Raw genomic sequence first — 24,234 nt, 5'->3', positions numbered from 1 at the left:
GTTTCAACTAATTTGCCCGGTACTGATGTTAGACTTACCGGTCTGTAATTACTGGGATCACCTCTAGAGCCCTTTTTAAATATTGGCGTTACATTAGCTAACTTCCAGTCATTGGGTACAGAAGCTGATTTAAAGGACAGGTTACAAACCATAATTAATAGTTCCGCAATTTCACATTTAAGTTCTTTTAGAACTCTTGGGTGAATGCCATCTGGTCCTGGTGACTTGTTACTGTTAAGTTTATCAATTAATTCGAAAACCTCCTCTAGTGACACCTCAATCTGTGACAATTCCTCAGATTTGTCACCTACAAAAGCCGGCTCAGGTTTGGGAATCTCCCTAACATCCTCAGCTGTGAAGACTGAAGCAAAGAATTCATTTAGTTTCTCCACAATGACTTTATCGTCTTTAAGCGCTACTTTTGTATTTCTCTTGTCCAGGGGCCCCATTGGTTGTTTAGCAGGCTTCCTGCTTCTGATGTACTTAAAAAACATTTTGTTATTACATTTAGAGTTTTTGGCTAGCTGTTCTTCAAACTCCTTTTTGGCTTTTCTTATTACATTTTTACACTTAATTTGGCAGTGTTTATGCTCCTTTCTATTTACCTCACTAGGATTTGACTTCCACTTTATAAAGGATAAAGTAATTGAAGGTATGTCTAAAAGCTCCTTAAAGGCACAGGCAAGTTTGTAATGACCTAACATTATGAGACTAATGTATGATAAATTTATTGTTACCATTATTACATCAATATTGAAGTCTCTTCCCCACAAAACCTTCTTGCTGTTAGTTTTGTTTTGGGGAAGCTATCACAATCACAAAACCAACCACAACATTTCTTCAAAGATTGTGCCCACCGCAACCTTCATGCAGAGGGGTCTTTGGTTAGCTGGAAGAAAAGGGGTGCTGGCCCCTTTGAGGGCTCCCTTGCAACAGGTTTTGATCTGGGGGAAAGTTTACACAGATAGACAGGAAGGGCAGGGAGCAGTAGGGGGCCAAGTCTGGAGATGATCACTGCACTGCCCTTCTTGCTGGTCATAAGAGTGGAGGATATTTATATAGCCCATGCATCCCCGGAGAGGCCTTCTTTTACCAGTATTGAGCTGGGAGATACACTGCTCACAGGCTTAAAAAAGAACTTAAACCTCTATGTGTAGCAGTGCTATACCATGCCCCAACAACACTATTTATTAGATCTTATCAGGTATTTTCCATCCGAATATTTTTGGAGGTGGTAACACTTCTGCATTGCAGGTGGAGAACTTGCACAAAGTGTTCCCAGAAGCAGAGAGAAGTCTCTTGCATAACTACAAATGAGATTGATGGTTAGAAATTAGTTCAGCTTTTTAAAAAGTCCGCTGTAGCATTTATCCTGCTGTCCTCTTGCAGCAGCTGATTCCACAGAGAATTACAAAGAATTTCCATTTATTGGCTCCAAACTTTCCCTTTCCTTGTTCTCATTATTATGCAGGGTAAAAAAAGAAGAGGTCAGTTTCCATTATTTATTAAATATTTAATCTTTTTGACAATAGGGATAATGTCACCAAGAATAACATCGTTGCACAAAATAAAGTTCTTTTCTCTCACTATTTCAGTTGTTTCAAACTGGATCGATCATTCTGTTTCTGTGTAAACTAACTATGTGGCCAAAATCATTCCCATTTTGATTTGACACAGATACAGATTTGTACTAGACACACAATCTTGTCTGTCTTCCTCATGTAAGTTGGCCAGAGGTTTAACCAAAAAAAAAAAAAAATCAACAACAACAAAAGTAACTCTCTCATATGTGTGTGTTGAAACTACATTTACATCACTTGTCTTAATTTTTAATTTGTTCTTAACCTAAAATTGATGCTTTAAAAGTGATGATAATTTAGAGCCAGTTGATTTGGGAGTAAAACACCTATTAGGTGATACACTATCAGTCTGAAAAGATATTCGTGAATGACTTTATGTTTGGTGTATAAAAAAAAAAAGTCACATTAAGGAGGAGAATAATACACAGCAATCTTTAATGCCAAACAGCAAAATGGAAAGAGAATAGGATTAAACAGAGAAAAAGGCAGGATCCAAACCTGCAAATCTTTTTTTGCCTGAGAGGCTCCATTGACTTCAGAGGTACTGTTCATGAGAATGAGAGATTGCAGGACTGGGCTATTCTTTGCAATGAGTTTGACAAACTGATCCTGATGGCATATTCATCTTATTTCCAGTTTTTTGCATAGGAAAAGTGACCAGGCAAGAGGTTAATATGGTGAAATATTTTTCAGCAAATCATCTGATAGAAATTCATACATATCCAAAAGGAAAGAAGTGGTTCTGCGAAGGAGCTTATGTCAGGAATTGGAATGTGAACAAAGCAATACGATCTTTGCCAAACTGCAAATATGCAGCAGTAATATGGGGTGGGGGGGCATGCGAGGTCACATGCTCCCCCACCCCCAGATTTGCTGCTTGGCTTGTACTGAGCATGCTCGCATGGACTGAGCATGCTCAGTAACACTGCTGAAGCCAGCTGCCCTCACTCTACCCCCCAACTATCGGCTGACCTGGCTCATGTCTGGAAATAAGTAAACTTTAATAACAAACTGTGTTTCCTGCTCCCACACCCCCCTAGGCTAAAGTTACAAACTGAAACATTCCATTCAATGAGCATGAGGCACCTCTGATCCAATTGTATTGCGCAAGGAATTGCTTGATTTGGTCAAACATTGTCTATATGCTAGTTAGTGCAGGTTGTAAGCAGTAGGAGGCATTTAATTTTTCAACAGTTTCAGACAAGCGGTGCACGTCTAACTATTTTATTGTTTGTACATGTTTCTCCAGAGTAATAAAGAAGGAGGTTAGAATATTTAAAACAATAGGCAGGTGTCTAGCTTATTGTCTTGCCAGGATCCATCAGTTTGTAGTCGTTGTGTTGGACGCTTCCTGTAACTTTCCAGGCAGTTTTGCAATCTCCAAGAAAAGGGTTGCAAACAGTTTTGTTCCTTGAATGTAATTGTGCCTATGCAAAAAAAAGAAAGAAAGACCAATGTTGCTAAACAGATTATGCAAAACAAGGGCCTGACCCTGTGAGGTGCTCGACACCAGCAACTCCTATGGGTTTCAATTAGACTTGAGGGTACTCAACACTTTGCAAGATCGGGCCCTACATTTAGTGGGGAGGGAGAGAGAAGGGAAGAATTAAGTGATTGGGTTTCAAGGTGCCAGATTAAGAACCCTTAAATTGTAAATCTCCAAATTATCCACAGGACAAACACAACACGGGAAATGGCCATGCTAGCTTCTCCATCCCATCCTACCAAAATGCCTTATCCTAGCTCAGGGGTGGGGAGGGAGGGAAAACCATCTCTAGGGATGAGACAGGAACTGCAGTGTTCTGTACCAATTTAATCCATATTTCTTTGCTAAGTGTCTCATAAATTTGTTATTAGTGCCAGCTATGATGGCAAGTCTTTCTCTGTGAATTAACAGCATATCGACACAGACAAGCTAAAGGGTCAGGCAGAAGACATTACATTTTCTCTTCCATCCTAAAAGGACAGCGTTGTCAGGCCTTCCTTTATTAACCTGGTAAGTGGAAAGGATGGAACAACTGCATGAATTAAGGATGCCGTTTAACATCTGGTTTTCCTGACATGCAGCAACGTGTGTATTCCAGAAAGATGATCAGAGGATTCAGATTTTTGTGTTGTGTCCCCATAACCTTAATGTGTGGGACTACTCTGAAAAAGCAACTGTTGAATGTGATAGTGGGATTTCATGTTTACTGTCTGTCTCTCAATGATTTCCAGATCAAATGTGGTCAGTTTACAAGAAAAAGGTATTTTCTTCTAACTGCCAGCCCTGCAAATATAAACCTGAGTTCTAAGAATCAAGCTGAGTTCTTCCATATCACAATCTGTTATAATGGGCCTGCAGCCTTCCTCAGTCACACTATTTGCTTCAAATTATGCCCTCAGTGAAAACCTAACTGTCTGAAAGTGTAACTCGTTGGAACTTGGTAGACAATTCCAGTATTGGCGACCCCATGCATTCCAAAGTCATGCATCAGGCTCCAAACAATCAGAAAATAAACTTAAAATTCATGTGATTTTTAAAAAAAAATAAATGTTGGGTTATTTTTATTTGCCTTCAGTTGTCAGAGACTTTAGGACACACTTCCTTCACATTCTTAAGTTTTTCTCCACAATCACAAGGGCCGGAAACATAGGTTGTTTTTTTTTAAATGACAGCTGAGATTATCATGCAATCCCTTGATTCCAGCAGCTGGCTGGGACTTATCTTATTCCTTTTTAGCCTTGTTTGGCGCTGCAGGAGCAACACAAATAAAAAAGCAGCAAAACCTTATTTTTTGTCATTAGGATAAGCATATACAACTCTGAATACCCCAAAATAGATTCTATCTATTGGATAAAAAAAATGAGACAGGATTGTCAATTAGAATCAGGTGGGCACAGCCTAGTATGCTGGGATTGCTGTGGGTGAGTATTAGTACTTCAGTTCCTCCTCTCGTCTCTTAGGGTGCCTTTTGTTTATTTTAACCTGCTTATTTTCTCTTTTTGGGAATGCTCCGCATCATCAGCTGCTCCAACTGGAAGCATCATCACACTCTTCCTTGTTATATTCTGGAACATTTGGGCAATAGGAATTGTTGCGCCATCCCGGATCATTTCTGGATCTTGTCCAAAAACTGAAACACATGGAAAGAATGAAATTCTGCAGAAGTAAAATGAAGACACACTGGTCTCTTCACTGGAGCTAGTGAGCTTTGGCATTCTGCCCAGCACAAACTTTTCTTGGTAGTATTTCTTTTGGAGGAGACTGTATAGCCAGCTGATGTAATAATGCCATTATACATACATATCCTCGAAAACTATACTAGTCTTTTGATACTATCCTGATTTTGCATCTCAGTACACAGAAAAGTGAGACAGTATCTTCCGGCTGCCTCTTACCTTGCAATATAGGCCCCAATTCAAGAAGGTGCTTAAGCATATACCTAACTTTAAGACCAAGTAGTCCTATTGAAATCAATGACTCAACTCATATGATTAATATTAAGCACATGGTTAAATACCTTGCTAAATCAGAGCCTCAAAAATCAGCTGTTTGCACTGGGTTTTAGGTTTTCTCCTCTTTTTAAAGTGGTGTAAGTGAGTCTTCTGCTTTTGAAAAGTAATGTAACCCTCTAATGGGCTTCCATTTTTTCTATTGTAGAAGCCACCAGAATCTAACATTGCAGCAGTGTATATATGTAGCTAGGCCTTGTGTGTTTATATATCAGGGGTCGGCAACCTCTGGCACACGGCTTGCCAGGGTAAGCACCCTGGCGGGCCGAGCCAGTTTGTTTACCTGCTGCGTCAGCAGGTTCAGCCGATCGCGGCTCCCACTGGCCGCGGTTCGCCGTCCCAGGCCAATGGGGGCTGCGGGAAGCGGCGCGGGCGAGGGATGTGCTGGCTGCAGCTTCCCACCACCCCCATTGGCCTGGGATGGTGGACTGCGGCCAGTGGGAGCCGCGATCGGCCGAACCTGCCGACGCGGCAGGTAAACAAACTGGCCCGGCCCGCCAGGGTGCTTACCCTGGCGAGCCGCGTGCCAGAGGTTGCCAACCCCTGTTATATACAGTTAGTAAACACAATTATTTGGAGTCCTGCTGTGTCACATATATTTAATGTTGTGTAGAAAGCAAAGATACATGAAGTGAGAAAGAGACAGCATTGCTCACTCCTTCCTAGGGGAAGAGGAAATACCCTCTCTATTGCCCCAAGCCCCCTTTGAATAACCTAAGCAAAAGTGTTGCAGAGTGGCAGAAGCAATCAGGTTCTTAATATTTTTACCATGTTGCTTGGGAATGGAGAGAAGAAAAGAGGACAGGCAGGGGAGGAGGGCAATTCCTGGGGGTTCCAGGAGAAGCTTACAGTGTCCCAGGGAAAGAGAAACTTTAACTCAGATCTAGCAGTGAAAGACCTGCTTACATTACCTTTCCTGAGGTAGGGAGACAACCATATTTCATATTTCTGAGGGGTAACATTAAAAAGATCTTTTATCAACAAGAGGGAGCATTTACAAGGGTAATGCCTATCTGCATAGCTGCCCGCCTCCCCATTTACCTGCTGTGCAGCATTTATTTATTTGAGTACGTATTACACTCCACTGAAATCATATTCTATCAGGTACATCATGATATGTCAATGGGCAGCACTGAGGTGAGTTTTCCTCAGTGTGCCTGATACATAAGGCAGCAATAAGCGGTTACCTGCATCTAAATGCACTGATGGGAGACTAGAACCATAAAACCAAACTGCAAGCATGTCACCAAACAGGCACAGTTCATTCACTGAATAAGTACCGCGCCCCGCCTTCCCAAATTATCTGGATCTAAATAATGTTCCAAACAAGAAATTCATTAATTTTAGGAAAGTTCCTTTTCCTTTGTGCAAGTCACTGTTAGTGTGACATTGTTTGGTGGATGTTAAAAATAATAAAAGAAAGAACAAACCTGTTTTGATTGCCTTTCTTGCTGCTGTATAAAGAGGATCATTTATGTTAGCAACCCATGGCATTGCACTTGTTGGCACAGACACCTTCAGTTTGTTTGGGCTGTTTCTCTTAGAGAATACATCCTCTAAATATTTTATCACCTAAAAGGAAAGCATCTTTTCATTAACAGTGTTTATACATTACATCCGTCAACAATAATATATCCAGAAATTGTGCACTCACAGACACACACTTTCACTCCCAAGCCCATACACAGCCACATAGTGGAAAGATGCCATTCATTATTCTGTAAATTTTAAGTGTTGACAGGATCTCTGAAATTAACAGGAATTTAACATGCTGAGAACTGACCAAAAGTTGAAGTTTGCCAGTATTACCTGATGTTCTCCGATTGAAATGCCCATGTGAGGGACTTGCCGGATTGAAAATTTTCCTATTACTTTTGCGGGTATAACTGTTTTTATTCCTGGTTCGTGAAAAGCTCCCTCAATCCCATGAATAGAGAGAGAGGGGTAACGCCACAGGTGCATAAGTATTTCCTCCTTTATAATGTAACGAACAAAACAAAAGTGACAATGACACAGCCATTCAAAATTCACACAATCTACTGAAAAGCTAACTATCTTGCATGTAAAATTTGTGCTTGATTACTTCTGCAATTTAGAGCTGATTGATTTGTGATTGAAACCCCTAGCCGGTAAAGATCTTTTTAAGTAAACACTGCTACTTCTTTTAGTCAACATTTACCTACAGCATGAGAATATATGGAAGAGGAAAGTTATTCATATACAACTCTGGTGACAGTAAGAGCAGACAGGTGAAAAAATGGCATGGCAAGAGTGTCTTGGAGGTAAAAGTGTATTATAAAAATAATGAACTAAAAAGAAAAATACCATTAGGAGTTCATTTTTGTTTTTCAAATTCTAACAACCAACTGGCTTATGTAGTGATTATTTAGTTATTTTCAGTTGTCATTACTTCTAATTTTATAAAAGGATCATGAATTGTGATAATCTCTCCATAAACTGTATGTTATTTGTTTATAAATGTTTCAATGATAACTTGACCGTGCTTCTCGTTTGTAAAGTAGTAGTTGTATCCTGGGCTAATAAATTCTAATGCCAATGGCAAAGGCGTGTATTAGCCTGGAATATGATCATTACCAAGTTAACAGGGATCATTATTATGTAGTCTCCAGTCAGCTACTAAAACCACTCACCTTAGAACTGCTGGCCTACTCAGTTTACAGGGTTTTACACCATCTTGCTCTACCCTATTTATGCACTGGTTCAAATGATACTAAGCAGAATGGACAAGCTCTGATGGTGAAGAAGGGAAGAAAAGCTTTTAATAATGGGCAACTCATATCTAAATAATGGAAAGGATAACTGGACAGTGATCAGCGAACAATCCCATCCATTCTCTGGAGCGGATGCAAAAGACAATTTGTATGGCTTTAACTATACTGATATAGTTAAAGTGGTAAAAAACTCCCTAGTGTGGACAGTTATATCAATATAAGAGTGCTTAAAACGGTATAGTTTTATTCCGGTTCAGGAAGTGGAATAAGCTATATCAGTATAAGGCACTTATATACCGGAATAACTGCATACATGCTAGGGTTTTAAACCAACATAAATATAGAGGTAATTTTAAAAAAATCACATCCCTAACTGACATAGGAATACTGGTACAACTTGGGTAGACCAGTTCTTAGCTGCTGGGTTTTATTGGTATTGTTAATTTTGGGATTGTCATTTTAAAATTCTGTCAAAAGCTTCAGACATAAAATCTAAAATAAATAAATAAAACCAGCCCCAAATTATACCAACTTTTCTGCTGCCATCCACTTTCCAAGTCTGAATTCAATTTACTCTCTAGTCTATGGTCTTACATAAGTGGTTTTTTGTATACAGTGTTGTTGTAGCTGTGTTGGTCCCAGGATATTGGAGACACAAGGTGGGATACGAATAAAAGTATGTCATCCACCTTGGCTCTCTAATAAGTATTTTTTGTTTGTTTTGGGGGGTTGTTGGGTTTTGGAGGGTTTTTTTGTATTACTATTTGTTATTGACTATCTGCATTTTCGATTATTTTCCCCCAGATGTTTGCATTTGACCAGGCCAAATCTTTTTTTTTTTTTTTTAATTTCCTACCCAAGCTTTTAACTCTTTAGATTCCTTTGTTTTTTTCCCTGTGTTCACTGTTGCTTGAAAAACCTTGAAGTTTGGAGTAATCGGTGAAAGTAATTAATGGGTCATTTAAATTCTTTCTGCAGACCATTAATAAAGATGTTACTGTACCTTAGTGTCATATAGGAATTTTTTCACACCACTATTATTTTTATATTCCTCTATATCAAATTCAATTGCTTCATACAACTTCTTCTCCTCTTCCGTTAGGGAAGCAACATCATCATAGACTCCAGGGATCAAAATACGACCTGATGTATCCACAAGGCTATCTACAGAACAGATACCAACAGGCACAATCTTCCCTTTAATTTAGGGCAGTGGTTCTCAACCATTTCCACACTGGGACCCCTCTTTTTCATACCAAGACTCAGTCGCATCTAGTCAAGTCACTCATTCCCATTTAACAATATGAAAAGGGAGATAACTGTATAATGGTTAGGAGGTCCTCTGGCCTGGGGTATTTTCTAATTTACTAAGAAACACACTGAGTTGCTCTTTGCTGTTCAGTCTTTCATGGAGCTAGTGGCTGACATGGAAACATCATTCAGTTTATATAAGAATTAGCATAAAATATATTCAATTTCAGAAACCTTCACTAATAGCACATGTCAACAAGACTTGTCTGGAGCAGGTCTAATAAACATGGTGCTGAAAATAGTGTCAGCAACTAGTGGGCCATCTACTCTAGGGCTCCTAACACTGATAGCCCGGGTGGAAATAGTGGGAAGTATTTGTATTTTAGACAGGCACTGAGGGGCCACATTTAACTCCAGAATAGGCCTGGAGTCAGCAAGGCACTTTAACATTTAACCTGAGCTGTTCTACTGAAGTCAATGGGCCAACTTCACACACAAAATCCCCCACACATGATCATCCAAATGTCAGGATGCTTACACAAGCCAAACTGAACCACTGAATTTCTGAGGTTCACCCTAACCCATTACTAACTAGTTATCGTCTAGTAATACGATATGCAGTATTACCAAGCAGAGCTATTAGGTCAGTCATTGGTTCATGAATGATGCCTCCAAAACTTCCTGAATGAAGATCTCTCTCCCCACACCGTACCTGTGTGAAATAAAGGTAACATGTTGACATGCACAGAACATTGTTTTAATGCTTTCAAATCACTGGCTTTCCATAGGGACTCAGAAATGGTCTCAGGTCTGCTTCTGGCAAGTGAAAGATGGCCTAGTGGCTTTGCGGCAGAGTATGAGACAGACAGGTTGAGCTCCAAGTATCATTCTGTGCAGCCATCTAGTAGCAGATATGGATCATTTTTGCTATTTTGATGGAGTCATTCTGTTTCAGCATGGCTTGAAAGAGTTGTATTCAGGATCTTGAGAGATTCGCTTTTAGTCAAAATATTCATCTACTAATTTTATTCTTTTTCCAGTACTGGGGTTGATGTAGATTTTGATTTGGTTCTCTAGGGATTAGATTGAAGAATGGGGCCAAGCAGGACCGGCTCTAGGCACCAGCAAAGCAAGCACGTGCTTGGGGCGGCCCATTGCCAGGGGCGGCATTCCGGCCATCCTTTTTTTTGCCGGAAAAATCCACCAATGGACAGATCGGGCAGTGCTAGGACCTGGCAGCAGCCAGGTTGGCTCTGCACAATGTGCTTTGCCTGCAGAGCGGCTCCCAGCCCAGCAGAGCCAGGGGGAGCGGGTGTGAGGCAAAGTCCCCGGCTCCTGCTCGCAGAGGGGCGGAGAGGAGCCGCTTTGACAGACGCGGCCAATTGCTGACACCCGATCCCCCGGGCCAGCGGGCCAGGGAGAACAGACCAGCCAGGCTGCTTAAAGCGCAGCAGGGGGGGGGGGGGAAGCGGCTCAGAGCAAGGTGCGCCCTGGGGGGAACCAGCCCAAACCCAAACGGAACCGAAGGTAACAGGGGGCAAAGGTGTCCTGGGGTAGGGGCGGCTGGCGGGGCTGCAGCTGGGTGGAGAGGGGGAAAGTCCTGTTTAGGGGGGGCAGCCACTGAATTATTAAAAGACTACACAAGTATAAAACCAGAAAAATTCAGTTCATATAAATTCTTTTAATTTATGAGAAACTGGGCACACTGGAAGACACTAACGTTTTTCATTATAGTGTATAGTTGAACCCAAATTGTTTGTAATTGTCATTTTGTTAAAATTAAATGAGAACACTAGTAGGAAATTGTTTTATTTCACTAACTACAAATTCTCTTTTTCTTTTTTGTTTAATTTTACAGTCAAAACAAAACAAAAACAAAAGCATTGCAAAGTGCAAAAGCCAAAAAAAATGGGGGAGCGGCCAAAATTTTTTTTGCTTGGGGCGGCAAAAAACCTAGAGCCGGCCCTGCGGCCAAGGCAGTATCTCCCCTCTTACTTACTGACGCAAAAACTTCCAGCCAGGGAATTTATTTCCCTGTCCTCCCTATATTTCCCAGTGGCTCATGCAAGTTGCTAAATCACTTACAGTGTACTACTTACTCTGGTCAGTGGCTTCAGAACCTTAGTGTGGCTTCTCAACCAACAGTCCCCACTAAGTTGTGCACTCTGCTGGCAGACATCATGCATTGAGCAGTGCCTGCCACACAGGGGTGGGGCAGCAGTGGGGCTGGGGTTGTACTTGGGCAGCTAGCCAGTGCCACTGCCTGTGCCACAAAGGCAACAACTTCTATTTTTAGTGTGCCAACTTGATCAAAGCTTGTGCGTGTATGTCTACCCGAGCTGGAAACTGCACCTCCAGCTGCAGCGTAGATGTACCCTTGGGAGTGGAGGGGAGGTTGGAGGAGGGAGAGGGGAGAGAAGGAGAGAATGAAAGTGAATGTGAAATTGTGAATGAGGAGAAGGTGAGGGAGAGTCGGAGAGGGATTGGGAGAAGAGAGTGAATGGAGCTGATGAAATTAGGGCGGGGAGGTGTGGAAGTGGGAGAGAATGTGGATGAAGGGTCTGTACTCGCAGTCAGTCAGTCTGTCCCTCTGCTCACAAACATGTATTTACAGAGCACATTGTCATCCTCTGCCCCAGGACCCAACCCCAAATAAATCAATGCCATTTTCTCTTGTACCTCCACAGAGAAGCAGATGTTTCCCCGAGTCCCATACGTGAGGGCTGGTTTCCTGTTGCTAAGCCAAAGGTTATCCGAAATCACAAAAAAGTCAACATCAGAGAAAAAACGCTGATTTTCTTTCTTAATTATTTCCTCTAGTCCAAGAGATCCTGCTTCTTCCATACCTTCAATAATGAACTTGAGGTTTACTGGTATGTCCTAAGTAAAAAAATCAACAAAGCGTAGGTAAGAAACTGGCATTTTTAATAATTAAGAGGGCTAATAAACTGGGCTATGGGGGGGGGCAGCCCAAGTGGGCTGTCTAATTAAATTGTCATTTCTTTGGGGCAGGGAGCCCCTTTTTGTGCCATGTTTGCCTAGCAAAATGGGATCCTGGTCACAACTAGGGTTCTTGGTAATACAAGTAATAAATAATTAACAACAACACATCCCTGTAGAAAGGGCAATCCTGGAACATACAGCCTCAGGGACAACATTTCCTTTCTCTTATAAACTTTTTCTCTCTCTCTTCCTTATTTTCCTTTTTTTTTTTTTCTTGCTCCCTAACATACAGGCTGCATCTTCACTGAAGTTTTCCTCTATATCTCCCACTGTTGCTGCTCTACCAATGCTAGCCATGGAAGGGCTGTCTGTGTAGGCCCTTTGCTGGCATTTTTATCATTGTGTTCTCTAAACCTGCAGGATTAGGTGATATGGTGGTAAAAATGCGGATGGGCAGTCTACAGCGGTACTTCCAGTGCCCTTAGCACCAGTGAAGTTGCACAGCTACTGCAGCATAGGGAGAATTTGAGAAAATCTTCAATGCAGGCAAGGTCATACGACAACTTTCATCAAGGGCCAGTGGGAGTTAGAAATGCTCATATGTCCCAAACAAGAAAGAAAAACTAAGCTCAGCATTCCACTGTGGTTCATTTTCAGACTATGAAGATGGTCTTTTAAGTTAAACAGAAAGCATCACATTGCATTTCTCCAGGTTTCAGATTTAACACCAGTACAAAACCCTGGACTTTAACGGACTTATGTCAGGGACGAGTTTAGCCTCAGTGATCGGATAAACCAGAATGCTTCGCCAAACAACTACAAAAAAATTAAGAATAAACTGTGCACATATATTGTATAATGAACTTTGCCGTTTGCTAGAGAGAGGATTCAGGAGGATAAACCTTATCTGATTCACTTGTTAAAATGCCAACCTGGACATTACTGATTTGAAAGATTAACACATCGTAGAAAAACAGCCATAAACCAAATCAGTTTACAACAGCGGACTTGGACAGTAAATAACTTAAGATATAATTTATATATTTGCAGATTAGCTCTTTTCTTTGCTGAATCTCATATGCTGTTGAAAAAATATACTGTTCTGAATGAGCATTTTCCAGGTGCTATTCTGGCCGTGGATACACACATACCGATGATAACTTGCAGCCAAGAGCAGAACAGAAAGGTGCAAAACTAAGCATGACCAATACTTACTTTAAAGTCAGTTCTTTTACAATTTTAAAAAGCTTTCAAGCAAATGATATTCCTGGGTATCAAATCAGTTTAATGCTTGCCTTTTTCCTCAGTACCTTCTATAAGGCAGGACAAGGAGATAGCACCCTCTGCATTACATTGAGCCTGGTCAATACATAAAATACCCAAGCACAAAATGATCTTGGGGCGGGCTTGGAAACAGCATTAAAAATATACTAATGTTTGCAAATATATGAAACCAATTTGTGGGGATGAGGTTACTTCTGAAATTCACTCCTGCAGTGCCACTGGAATACAAATGTTTCTCTTTGCTACCTACTAATTTTAGTGCTCTGAATGATTCCACTGCATTTATCCAGGCCAAGACAGGTCCTTTGTTATCTGTTGCTCCACGCCCATAAAGATTTCCTTAAAAAAAAATAAAAATAAAAAGCTTACATCAAACTTTGGAGCCTTTGATGCTGCTTCAGATATAAATGGGTGAAATCCTGGCTCTACTGAAGTCAATGGCAAAACTCCCATTGAAGTTAATGGAACCAGGAGTTCACAGAATAGTTTTAAGTAAAGGTGTTAGATGTTTTCCAGTAGGGTTAGTGCACTAGACCTCTGAGACTCCAAGTTCAAATGTTGATTTGTGGCACAAGTCTGCTTGCTGGTTTTATTCTAGTTCTTAACAGAAGTATGTCCAGACCACAACATTTCAATACAGTTTGGCACAACATGCAGTTGCTATGCAGATGAAGCCCATAAAAAGAACTGTAGGGATGGTATCATTCAGCAGTGATGTGTGTAGGAATTGCACACTACCTAGAAGTCCTATAAATGCATCCAGGGATACAGGCCATGGTATTACTACAAAACTTTTCAGACTGATAAATTTGTATACGTTTATAAAGGTCCAGATTCTGCTATCATTCACATTGGTGTAAATCCAGAGTAACGGCCACTGAAGTCAATGGAGCTACACTGGTAAGTTTGACAGGAATCGGTCCCAAAGAGTGGGAAGGAGTGGTCTAGTGGTTAGAGCACAGGAGTGGGAGTTGGGATTTCTGAGTTCTCTACTTTACTCTTCTACTGACTCACTGTGACCTTGGCTCCATAGTTTTCTCTTCTACATTGCCTTAGATCCATCTGATTTCTCGTGGGAGCATGAAATTAAGGGAGGGAATATGACTGAGTTCCATGCATCACTCTTGGCATGGGTGGTGGGTATAATAGGCCAGGAGGGGCTAAGCCTCCCGTAAACCAAGCTCTGGCCCCGCACGCGCTTTGCCAAGCCTGCAGGAGCTCAGCTCTGGCTAGAGGCAGCAGGCTAGAGGGACCAGCTGGTGGCCCAGAGCTGGGGCCGGAGGCCCGGGGCGGTTCGGCTGGGGCTCCTCCAGCTGGGGAGGGGATGGGGGGAGGCTCGGGGCTCCAGCGGATGGGGGTGGGGTGGAGGCAGGGCTTCGGACAGAAGGGGTGGGGCCGCATGGCTAGCCTTCCCAAATGGGGGGCTCACAGCCGCCCTTGACTTTTGGCCCCTGTGGGAGGTCCTTTGGCAGAGCTCTGTGGAGCTGTGGTATCACAGAACTGGGTAGACAGCAGAATGGGAGGAGGCGCTGTTCATTCTGCATCATCCTCTTCTGACCCAGAGGATTTCAGAGCAAAAACATGCCCTGTTCTGTTTTGTTGACTAAGGCAGAAAATGTTTTCAGCCCACCAGTTTCTAAGCAAACCAACCAACCAACCAAAAAACCAACAAAACCCCATCACGTGCAGCCCGCAGCCAACAAATCAGCAGAGCCAAAACAAAAACAAAACCAGCCAGCCAATCAAAGTAGAGCAAAAACAAAACACCCCCCAAAACTGAAAACCCACAAGCAGCACAGCAGTACAGTGCCCACTGGAAGTTTGCAACCAGGGCGACTGCCCTGCTTGCCTGCTCCTACAACCAACCCTGATTAACTCCTGCTGGCTCTTTCCCAGCTGATTCTGTGCAGTCACAAGCAGGACTCAACTAATGACAGCACGGCTCCTGAAGGCCCGTTTCCCCTGAATTTGTCCCAGAGATTTCCACACAAGTAGCACCTTCTTACACCAGGCCTGAGTTTAGAGGGAACCTCCTCCCACTCCCTAAGTTAGTGTCATGCACACAAATACTTGTGCCAGAATAATGACCATGTACAGACCATCAATTTCAGTCAGTGTGTAGGGGTCAGTTTTCCATCCATCTTCTTTTTTGGCAGGTTGTACATCCACATGTCCATAGAAACATACAGTGGGTTTTTGTGGATCTTTACCAAGTTCTGCTAGAATTAGAGGAGGCAACAGAAGGCTCTGGCCATCAGACAGCTGTGGAGGAACATTAACACAGTAACAAAGAAAAGCCAAAACTTTGTGGAACAGGCTAGTAGCTACACGGGGAATTGGAATTGTCAGTATTCAAATGACCCTTTACTGGTGCAGTGGACTCTTATCAGAGCAGGTTCTCATAGACTCATAGACTTTAAGGTCAGAAGGGACCAATATGGTCATCTAGTCTGACCTCCTGCATGATGCAGGCCACAAAAGCTGACCCACCCACAACAGAATCCTCCAGGCTGCGACCCTGATCTAAACTGATTTCCACCCTATCTCTAAAGCTTATACAGAAACTAAGATTCTCTCTCCAACCATTGAGCTTCTGTGGTGAAACTGAAGAGCCCATCTAATGTTTAACTGTAATACAATAAAAAGAACAGGCGTACTTGTGGCACCTTAGAGACTAACAAATTTATTAGAGCATAAGCTTTCGTGGGCTACAACCCACTTCTTCGGATGCTCTAATAAATTTGTTAGTCTCTAAGGTGCCACAAGTACTCCTGTTCTTTTTGCGGATACAGACTAACACGGCTGCTACTCTGAAACCTGTAATACAATGATAGCACACACTCTTTGCTAGGCCCTTCCATTCCCTCCCAAACTCAGCCTGCAATGGAGACGATAGAAAACTGTCCATATGTAGGGTGACCAGATGTCCCAATTTTATAGGGACAGTCCCAATATTTGGGGCTTTTTTTAATATGGGCTCCTATTACCCCCCACCCCCTGTCCTGATTTTTCACACTTGCTATTTGGTCACCCTATCCACATGTGACATGAGAATGAATCAAGGGCTGAACAGAAGCCACTTTTGAGTTTGGTTTTGCAACAGATTGAAGTTCCAGGCTCTTGGAATCTATTAAAAAATGAAATATAAAGCCGTGTTGGTAGGCAGCACTGGCAGCTGTTGCACACCGTTCTGAAGACAGGCTAAGGTCTCAAGCTAATACGGCAGTTTACTACCACACAAGACAGATTTCTGCACAGGTTAGAGAAAACTGGATGGCTCACAAAAGGAACAGCTCTCTGTTTCAAAGGAGGAGGAGAAGAATTTGCAGACTGCATTGCATTAACAGGTGCTTTTGATTCTGCATGAAAGGAAGGTAGCTGCTGCATTACATTGGTAGGAGAGGGAATTTGTAAGAAGTCTAGTGCTTTCTCCTTCCTACAGAATGAAGGAAAACTGATGCCCTGTCCCTTTAAATGTTTGAGCACTCTCCCCCTCCCCAGTGCAAAGCTTCACTTTCGGGTTGGTTTCAGTTTTGCTGCAAGAATAATAAAGGTTTCCAGGGCAGCTATATGTGCTTAAATGAGCTTCTCTGTGTCTGTATTTCATTCTCCGCTGGGTCCAGATACAACATTTGGCAATGAAGGATTTCTATCCCTGCATGTCCAGTGCTCCCACTGCCTGAATGAAAAGAAGAAAAAGGAAGGAAATAATACTGTAAAAAAGGGGGAAGTTCACCCAGAGGCACAAGGTGACAGACTGCTGCTTTTGCTACTGGGAGAGTATGAACCACTCAGCTAGAGAGGGGGAATTGGCAATTAAAAACTGAACAAAGAATAGGCTGCTGCTCAGAGCTACTGAAAACAAAGCAGTGAGGGGGAAGTAAGCAACCATGTTGACAGACCATGTGCAAGCAAGTGACCTGAGCAGCAGCTTAGCCTGGCCAGAGGGTCTACAGACAGTACAGGGAGCCCAAATACAGCCAAAGGGAGAATTCTACAGTCTGCAGTGTTGGCATGCAGCCAAAAGAGGCAGATTGAGTGTAGACGCACAGTAACAAAAAAAGAATTTCCTTGTGGCAGAGAAGATGTCCAGGAGGTTTGAAGTCCAACAGGAGAACAGAGGAATGACAATTTGTGTGGGCAATGTTGGTGAATTTGACAACAACTGCAAATCATGGGTGGTGTATCTCAAACATTTTGAGTAATTTGTAACTTGCAACTCTATTCCAGTCAGATAATGAGTTAGACCCTTGTTGACAGTGATGGGTCTGAAGGCATACAGACTGCTGCATGACCTATTGTCTCCAACTGTGCCCAGAACTGCCACGTACGCTGCAATTCATGCAACAATGCAGGAACATTTTTCTCCTACCCATCGATGGTAGCAGAATTATATCAGTTTAATCAGCGACATCAGGGAAGTGGAGAGTCGGTAGCACAGTTCACTGCTGCTCTAAGGAAGCTGTCAGTTCAGACAAATATTAAGTGATCCCCTCCATGACCAGTTAGTCTCTGGATTATGCAATGAGCAGGTCCTGAAAAAATTATTTACTGTATCAGTGCTTACATTCAAGAAGGCTGTTGAAGTGGCTGGACTTCCAGGATTCTCTGGACTTTAGCATGAACTGACAAGTTCATCTCGTGAACTGATGAGACAGAAAACCACGGGAATGTAAGGAATTTCTGTGTGGCCACTGTGCACAAACTATGCATGCTGAGAAGACTTGCTGGACACACCAGGTCATTTGTAGGACGTGCCAGAAGAAAGGACACATTGCTGTGATCTGTCACAGTTCAATGACCTCCAGCACAGGTTAATTGTCCATACAAGAAGACACCTATGAAGACTGAAGCTAAGAGAAGATGGGAGTCAGGAATTCATAATGTGGAAAAAGACAAGAGCTCTAGTGACACTGGCCAAGACTTAGCACTACATTATCACAAGCTGGAGTCAGAAATGGCATCTGGGTCACACCCTTGATTGAAGGCTTTCTACAAGAATGGAGCTTGATACTGGAGCTGCCATTTCATTGATTTCTGCATCTATCACCAGACTTTGTTACAAGTTGCTCTGGAAGAAACCTGTATGGTTTTGAAGATTTATACTGGAGACAAGTTAGTCCCAAAAGGGATACTCCAGGTGAAATTTCAACTAGATGGACAATACCTTTTATGTGATTGAAGGAAAATATCCACCACTATTTGGCAGATCATGGCTTGTCCACTCACAAATTTTAGTTAGGTTATTTAGTCTTTTATGGCACTAAACTGGGGAGGTCTTGATAATCTCCATCCAAGAATATTATAGAAATTGGCATATGAAATTGCAAGCCCAGTAGCAAGGATTTTTACTGAATCTGTAAACTTCGGGGTTGTTCCCTATGACTGGAGAATTGCTAATATAGTACCTATGTTTAAGAAAGGGGGAAAATGTGATCTGGGAAACTATAGGCCTCAATTGTATGCAAGGTCTCAGAACAAATTTTGAAAGAGAACGTAGTTAAGGACATAGAGGTAAATGGTAATTGGGATAAAACACAACATAGTTTTACAAAAGGTAGATCATGCCAGACCATCCTGATCTTCTTTGAGAAGATAACTGATTTTTTAGACAAAGGAAATGCAGTAGATCTAATCTACCTGGATGTCAGTAAAGCATTTGATACAGTTCCACATGGGAAATTGGAGAAGATGGGAATTAATATGAGAAATAAAAGTTGGATAAGGAACTGGTAAAAGGGGAGACTACAACAGATCATACTGAAAGGTGAACCTTTCAGTCAGGCTGGAGGGAGGTTACTAGTGGGTTCCAGAGGGATCAGTCTTGGGTCCTATCTTATTTAACATTTTTATTAATGACCTTGGCGCAAAAAGGGGGAATGTGTTAATAAAATTTGCAGATGTCTCAAACTTAGGAGGTATTGCCAATATGGAGTAGGACCAGAATATCATATAAGAAGATCTGGATGACCTTGAAAATTGGAGTAATAAAAATAGGTGAAATTTAATAGTGCGAAGTGCAAGGCCATGCACTTAGGGACTAACACGAATTTTTGCTATAAGCTGGGGACTTATCAATTGGAAGTGACAGAGGAGGAGAAAGACCTGGGTGTATTGGTTGATTACAGGATTACTATGAGCCGCCAACATGATGCGGCTGTGAAAAAGGTTAATGCAGTCCTAGAATGCATCAGGCGACTTATTTCTAGTAGAGACAAGGAAGTGTTAATAGCATTATACAAAGCACTGGTGAAACCTCATCTGGAATACTGGAATTCAGTTTTGGTCTCCCATGTTTAAGAAAGATTAATTCAAACTGAACAGGTGTAGAGAAGAGCCACTAGGATGATCAAAGGAATGGAAAGTCTACCTTATGAAAGGAGACTCAAAGAGCTTGGCTTGTTTAGCCTAACCAAACAAAGGTTGAGGGGAGATATATTTATAGAGCGCAATTATATCAGAGGGATAAATACCAGGGAGGGGAAAGAGTTATTTAAGTTAAGCATCAATGCTGGCACAAGAACAAATGGATATAAACTGGCCATCAACAAGTTTATGCTTGAAATTAGGCAAAGGTTACTAACCAACAGAGAAGTGAAATTCTGGAACAGCCTTCCAAGAGGAGCAGTAGGGGCAAAAAACCTATCTGGCTTCAAGAATGGGCTTGATAAGTTTATGGAGAGGATGGTATGATTGGACTGCCTACAATGGCAGTAGCCAATCTGCGACTGTTAGTAGCAAATATCTCCAGTGGATGGAGATGGGATACTAGATGGGGAGGGCTCTGAGTTACTACAGAGAATTCGTTCCCAGGTGTCTGGCTGGTGGGTCTTGCCCAGGGTCACATGCTCAGGGTCTAACTGATCACCTATTTGGGGTAGGGAAGGACTTTTCCCCTGGGTCAGATTGGCAAACACCCTGGGGGGAGAGGAGGGGTCTCGCATTCCTCTACTGCCTGGGGCATGGGCCACTTGCAGGTTTAAAGTAGTGTAAATGGTGGTCTCTGTAACTTGAAGTCTTTAAATCATGTTTTGAGGACTTCAGTAATTCAGCCAGAGGTTAGGGGTCTATTACAGGAGTAAGTGGCTGAGATTTTGTGGCCTGCAATGTGCAGAAGGTCAGACTAAATGATCCCTGATGGTCCCTTCTGGCCTTAAAGTCTTTGGGTCTATGTAAATGATAAGGTACATATATGTTTGGGAAGTTTTTTTAATGTAGGGTGTAGGAATGTGTTGTCCTGTCCCTTTAAATGTTTGAGCACTCTCTCCCCAGAGTAAAGCCTCACTTTTGAGTTGGTTTCAGTTTTGTTGCAAGAACAATAAAGGTTTCCAAGGCAGCTAGAGATGTGCTTAAATGAGCTCTTCTCTGTCTGTATCTCCTTCTCTGCTGGGTCCAAATATAAGAAACCACCTTACTTCCTGGGCTAATGTTTTGATCCTATGCTTAGAAGTGAGAATGCCTCTGTATCCATGTGACAATGGGTGTCTCACTCCTTCCTACCAGTGAGAATTATCCATACGTTACATTAGAACACACCGTTAAAGTACAGATCAGAGTATTTTAAAACATGGCAATGATAAATAGGTACCTTGTGGGAGCCCAACTTCACTAACTCAACAGTGGCTCCCAAAGCTCGAAGCCTGTCTGCTGTTAATTCCACCATTCGTGTTACTTCTTGTCTTAGCCCTGGTTGAATAGAATCACTCTCCACTGCTACCCATTCCTTAAGGGTCTGCAAAGGAAGCCAGGAATATAATTAAATGAACCAGTGGGGTACTGAAAACCAGATCTGCACTGTTGTTTGCACTTTGAACTCAAAACACATCAGATTTGAAGCTGTTTTAATTTCAGCTCTGTCATGGCCATGCAGTTGCTGTAGCCTCTTTGCCTGTTCTATCTGGCAAAGAATTGTCAGGACACTGGATCACTCTCTTTCTTGTTAAAGTGTCAGCTCTGCTGCTAAAGTCAGAGTGACCAAAATCTGATTCCCTCATCCACTTTTACAGAGCTTCATTGAAACAACCTTCTTGATTCCATCAGGGGACCCCAACAGTTCTGATTACCTTTCTACTTGTCCTTCAGGCAGCGCCCTTTTCACACGTATAGTACACCTTGCAGGGGTATGGGGGGGTATAGTTTCAGAGCAAACAAAATGAGCCCCAATGGATTCCTAAAGATAGGGTGCTCTAGAGAGATTTTGCATGGGAGGGATGGTCTATCTTTCGGTCTTCTATCCATCTGAGGTAATTCTCAGCTAACTGTCATCATGGGATCTAAATCCCTGTCTAGGAGAATGTAGAGAGACCAGAGTAGTATTAAGGCTGTCCATCTAAATTCACTTTGAACTGGGTAATTGTATTTTGCATGAATTGTCTACAGTCTAGACAATCCTCATCTAGTTTCAGACATGCCCACTGTTACAATGAGTACGTGCTATTGAGTAATTCTAACAACATGAAGTGTTCATAATTTGACATGAACTAATCATGTCTGACCCATTCCTCTGTTCTTCCTTTTTCCCAAAGCAAACTGATCCCACTTTTTTTTTTTTAAAGAATCCCTTGAAAGGCTAAATCCTGGCAAAGAGGTCACAGCCCAAACGAACAAGCTTTGCACTCACAAAAATGCACAGAAACATCACAGGACTGAGGAAAAGAATCCGGAGCCCATCCCCAATCCAGTAATCGGTGCAGAGCTGGCATGTCTGCATGGCAAAGTGAGGGAAGCAGCAGCATACGTAGCCTGCTTCTCCCCTTTATGCAAGGTTTTGGCTCAGTATGGATTTGCATAATCTGCATGGATCTAGTGGTGATGACCACAGTCCATCCATATTCCCATCTTGCATGGTACACTGTGCGCAAAGCTACCAACGATCTCTGCTACATGGAACACAAGAAGAGTGCAGCGTCGCCACCATAGACTTTCCCTTGCCTAGCCCTGCTGCATAGTGAAAGGTGGCATTTCCACTACATCTGAGGCCTTGTGGAAGCCTGCTCACTATTTTCCTCTTAGAAGAGAAAAGAAGTGGTCTCATGAACACACATTGTTGGTCTTTATTACTTCACTTCTGCATTGTAGCTATTTGACAATATGAGTAGCTCTTACCTGAATAAATTCATTTTGATGAAGATCAATGTATTGGAAGATCTGATTCTCCAAGCCTGAGGAGGATGAGGACACTCCTGCCTCAAAGAGCAGCATGATAACAGAGAGAGCCAATATCTGCAAGTTCAAGACAAAATTTGCTATATTGAAGAGAAGACATCCACAAGCATTTGTCAGGTACATTTCACTGCTGAACAATGGACAAGTCAGTCTGCTTTAAAGTCCCACTGCACTAGGCAAAGGCATTTAGTACAGACAGCATGCAGAGTTTACTGGTCAATCTGTAGGGAGGGAAAAACAGTAAATGGGTTTTGCACTATCTGGACTACAAGCAACTTCTGGGAATGATTTTGATGCACAAACATTTTCTAAAGAGACATTTATTTCTTCATGAGAAACTGTGAAACAACCTCAAACTGTAGGTTCTGCCAAACACAACAAACATGGTGGGGAAATGCAAACAGAAATACCAATTGCCCAAGGAGCTCAGCTTTCTCTTCCGACATTTCCAAAAGGAAAAAGAACTAATTCAATAATGTACATTCCACATGTTACATGCAGTTTGTTTAAAGGGATAACAATCCTGATGGAGATGTATACGAGGCAATAAATGGCTTTTGTGGATGATTAAACACGAGGGTAAAGCTGAAACATTAGATAATGCAGAAGTCACTTACTGCCTTGTGTAGTCCCACTGCCACGAACGTTAGACAAAACAAGATTTAACAAGCCACTGTAGTTAAAATATTGTTCTTGCTTCACAAGGGTTTGAAAATTCTTCTCTTGCTGTGTTCCTGGAGTTTCTGCAGATGGTTCTCTGAACTGGGAGCTAGATAATTGACATTTGAAGGGTGGGGCTAAAAACTAAATATTTTTGTAGGGAGTGATCTCTTTGGAAAAAGGAATTCTGGGATTTAAAACAATGAGCAACCTGTCCAAAAAGTTGTACTTTAAATTGAGTTCACAAAACATGCTGCTACTTGCACAACCCGTAATGTTAGCCTCTAGTTTTAATTGCAGTTTCAGTGATGTTTGTGAGAGAACAAGATATAAAAAGTGAGACTGATAAACGAGGAGAAAAAGGAATGAGAGTGAAATTGTGGACAAACAACATCACTTGTCCCATAACCTCAGCCGTACAGAACACAATGCCATCCACAGCCTCAGAAACAACTCTGACATTATCATCAAAGGGGCTGACAAAGGAGGTGCTGCAGTCATAATGAACAGGTCGGATTATGAACAGGAGGCTGCCAGGCAACTCTCCAAGACCACATTCTACAGGCCACTATCCTCTGATCCCACTGAGGAATACCAAAAGAAACTACACCATCTGCTCAAGAAATTCCCAGCTACAGTACGGGAACAAATCTACATGGACACACCCCCAGAACCCCGACCAGGGGTATTCTATCTGCTACCCAAGATCCATAAACCCGGAAACCCTGGACGCCCCATCATCTCAGGCATTGGCACTCTTACAGCAGGATTATCTGGCTATTTGGACTCTCTCCTCAGACCCTACGCTACCAGCACTCCCAGCTATCTTCGAGACACCACCGACTTCCTGAGGAAACTACAATGCATTGGTGTTCTTCCTGAAAACACCATCCTGGCCACCATGGATGTAGAAGCACTTTACACCAATATTCCACATGAGGATGGACTACAAGCTGTCAGGAACAGTATCCCTGATGAGGCCACAGCAAGCCTGGTGGCTGAACTTTGTGACTTTGTCCTCACCCACAACCACTTCAGATTTGGGGACAACTTATACCTTCAAGTCAGTGGCACTGCTATGGGTACCCGCATGGCCCCACAGTATGCCAACATTTTTATGGCTG

The 24,234-nt window shown here is 42.3% G+C and overlaps 1 protein-coding gene across 1 annotated transcript; it reads right to left on the bottom strand.

The window, feature by feature from the left end:
- Window positions 1-2,901: 2,901 nt before the first annotated feature.
- On the bottom strand, window positions 2,902-22,573 carry CNDP1 (carnosine dipeptidase 1). The gene is made up of 11 exons (XM_065398753.1): window positions 22,391-22,573; window positions 20,874-21,017; window positions 15,385-15,547; window positions 13,536-13,624; window positions 11,738-11,938; window positions 9,686-9,770; window positions 8,811-8,971; window positions 6,885-7,049; window positions 6,506-6,647; window positions 4,549-4,696; window positions 2,902-3,007 (listed from the first exon to the last, which is right to left on the bottom strand). The coding sequence occupies exons 1-11, from the start codon at window positions 22,571-22,573 to the stop codon at window positions 2,902-2,904; spliced, it is 1,587 nt and encodes a 528-aa protein (XP_065254825.1).
- Window positions 22,574-24,234: the final 1,661 nt, after the last annotated feature.

Source organism: Emys orbicularis, chromosome 2, assembly GCF_028017835.1.
Source record: "Emys orbicularis isolate rEmyOrb1 chromosome 2, rEmyOrb1.hap1, whole genome shotgun sequence".
Classification (NCBI taxonomy): domain Eukaryota; kingdom Metazoa; phylum Chordata; order Testudines; family Emydidae; genus Emys; species Emys orbicularis.
This window is presented reverse-complemented; position numbering and strand designations above follow the sequence as displayed.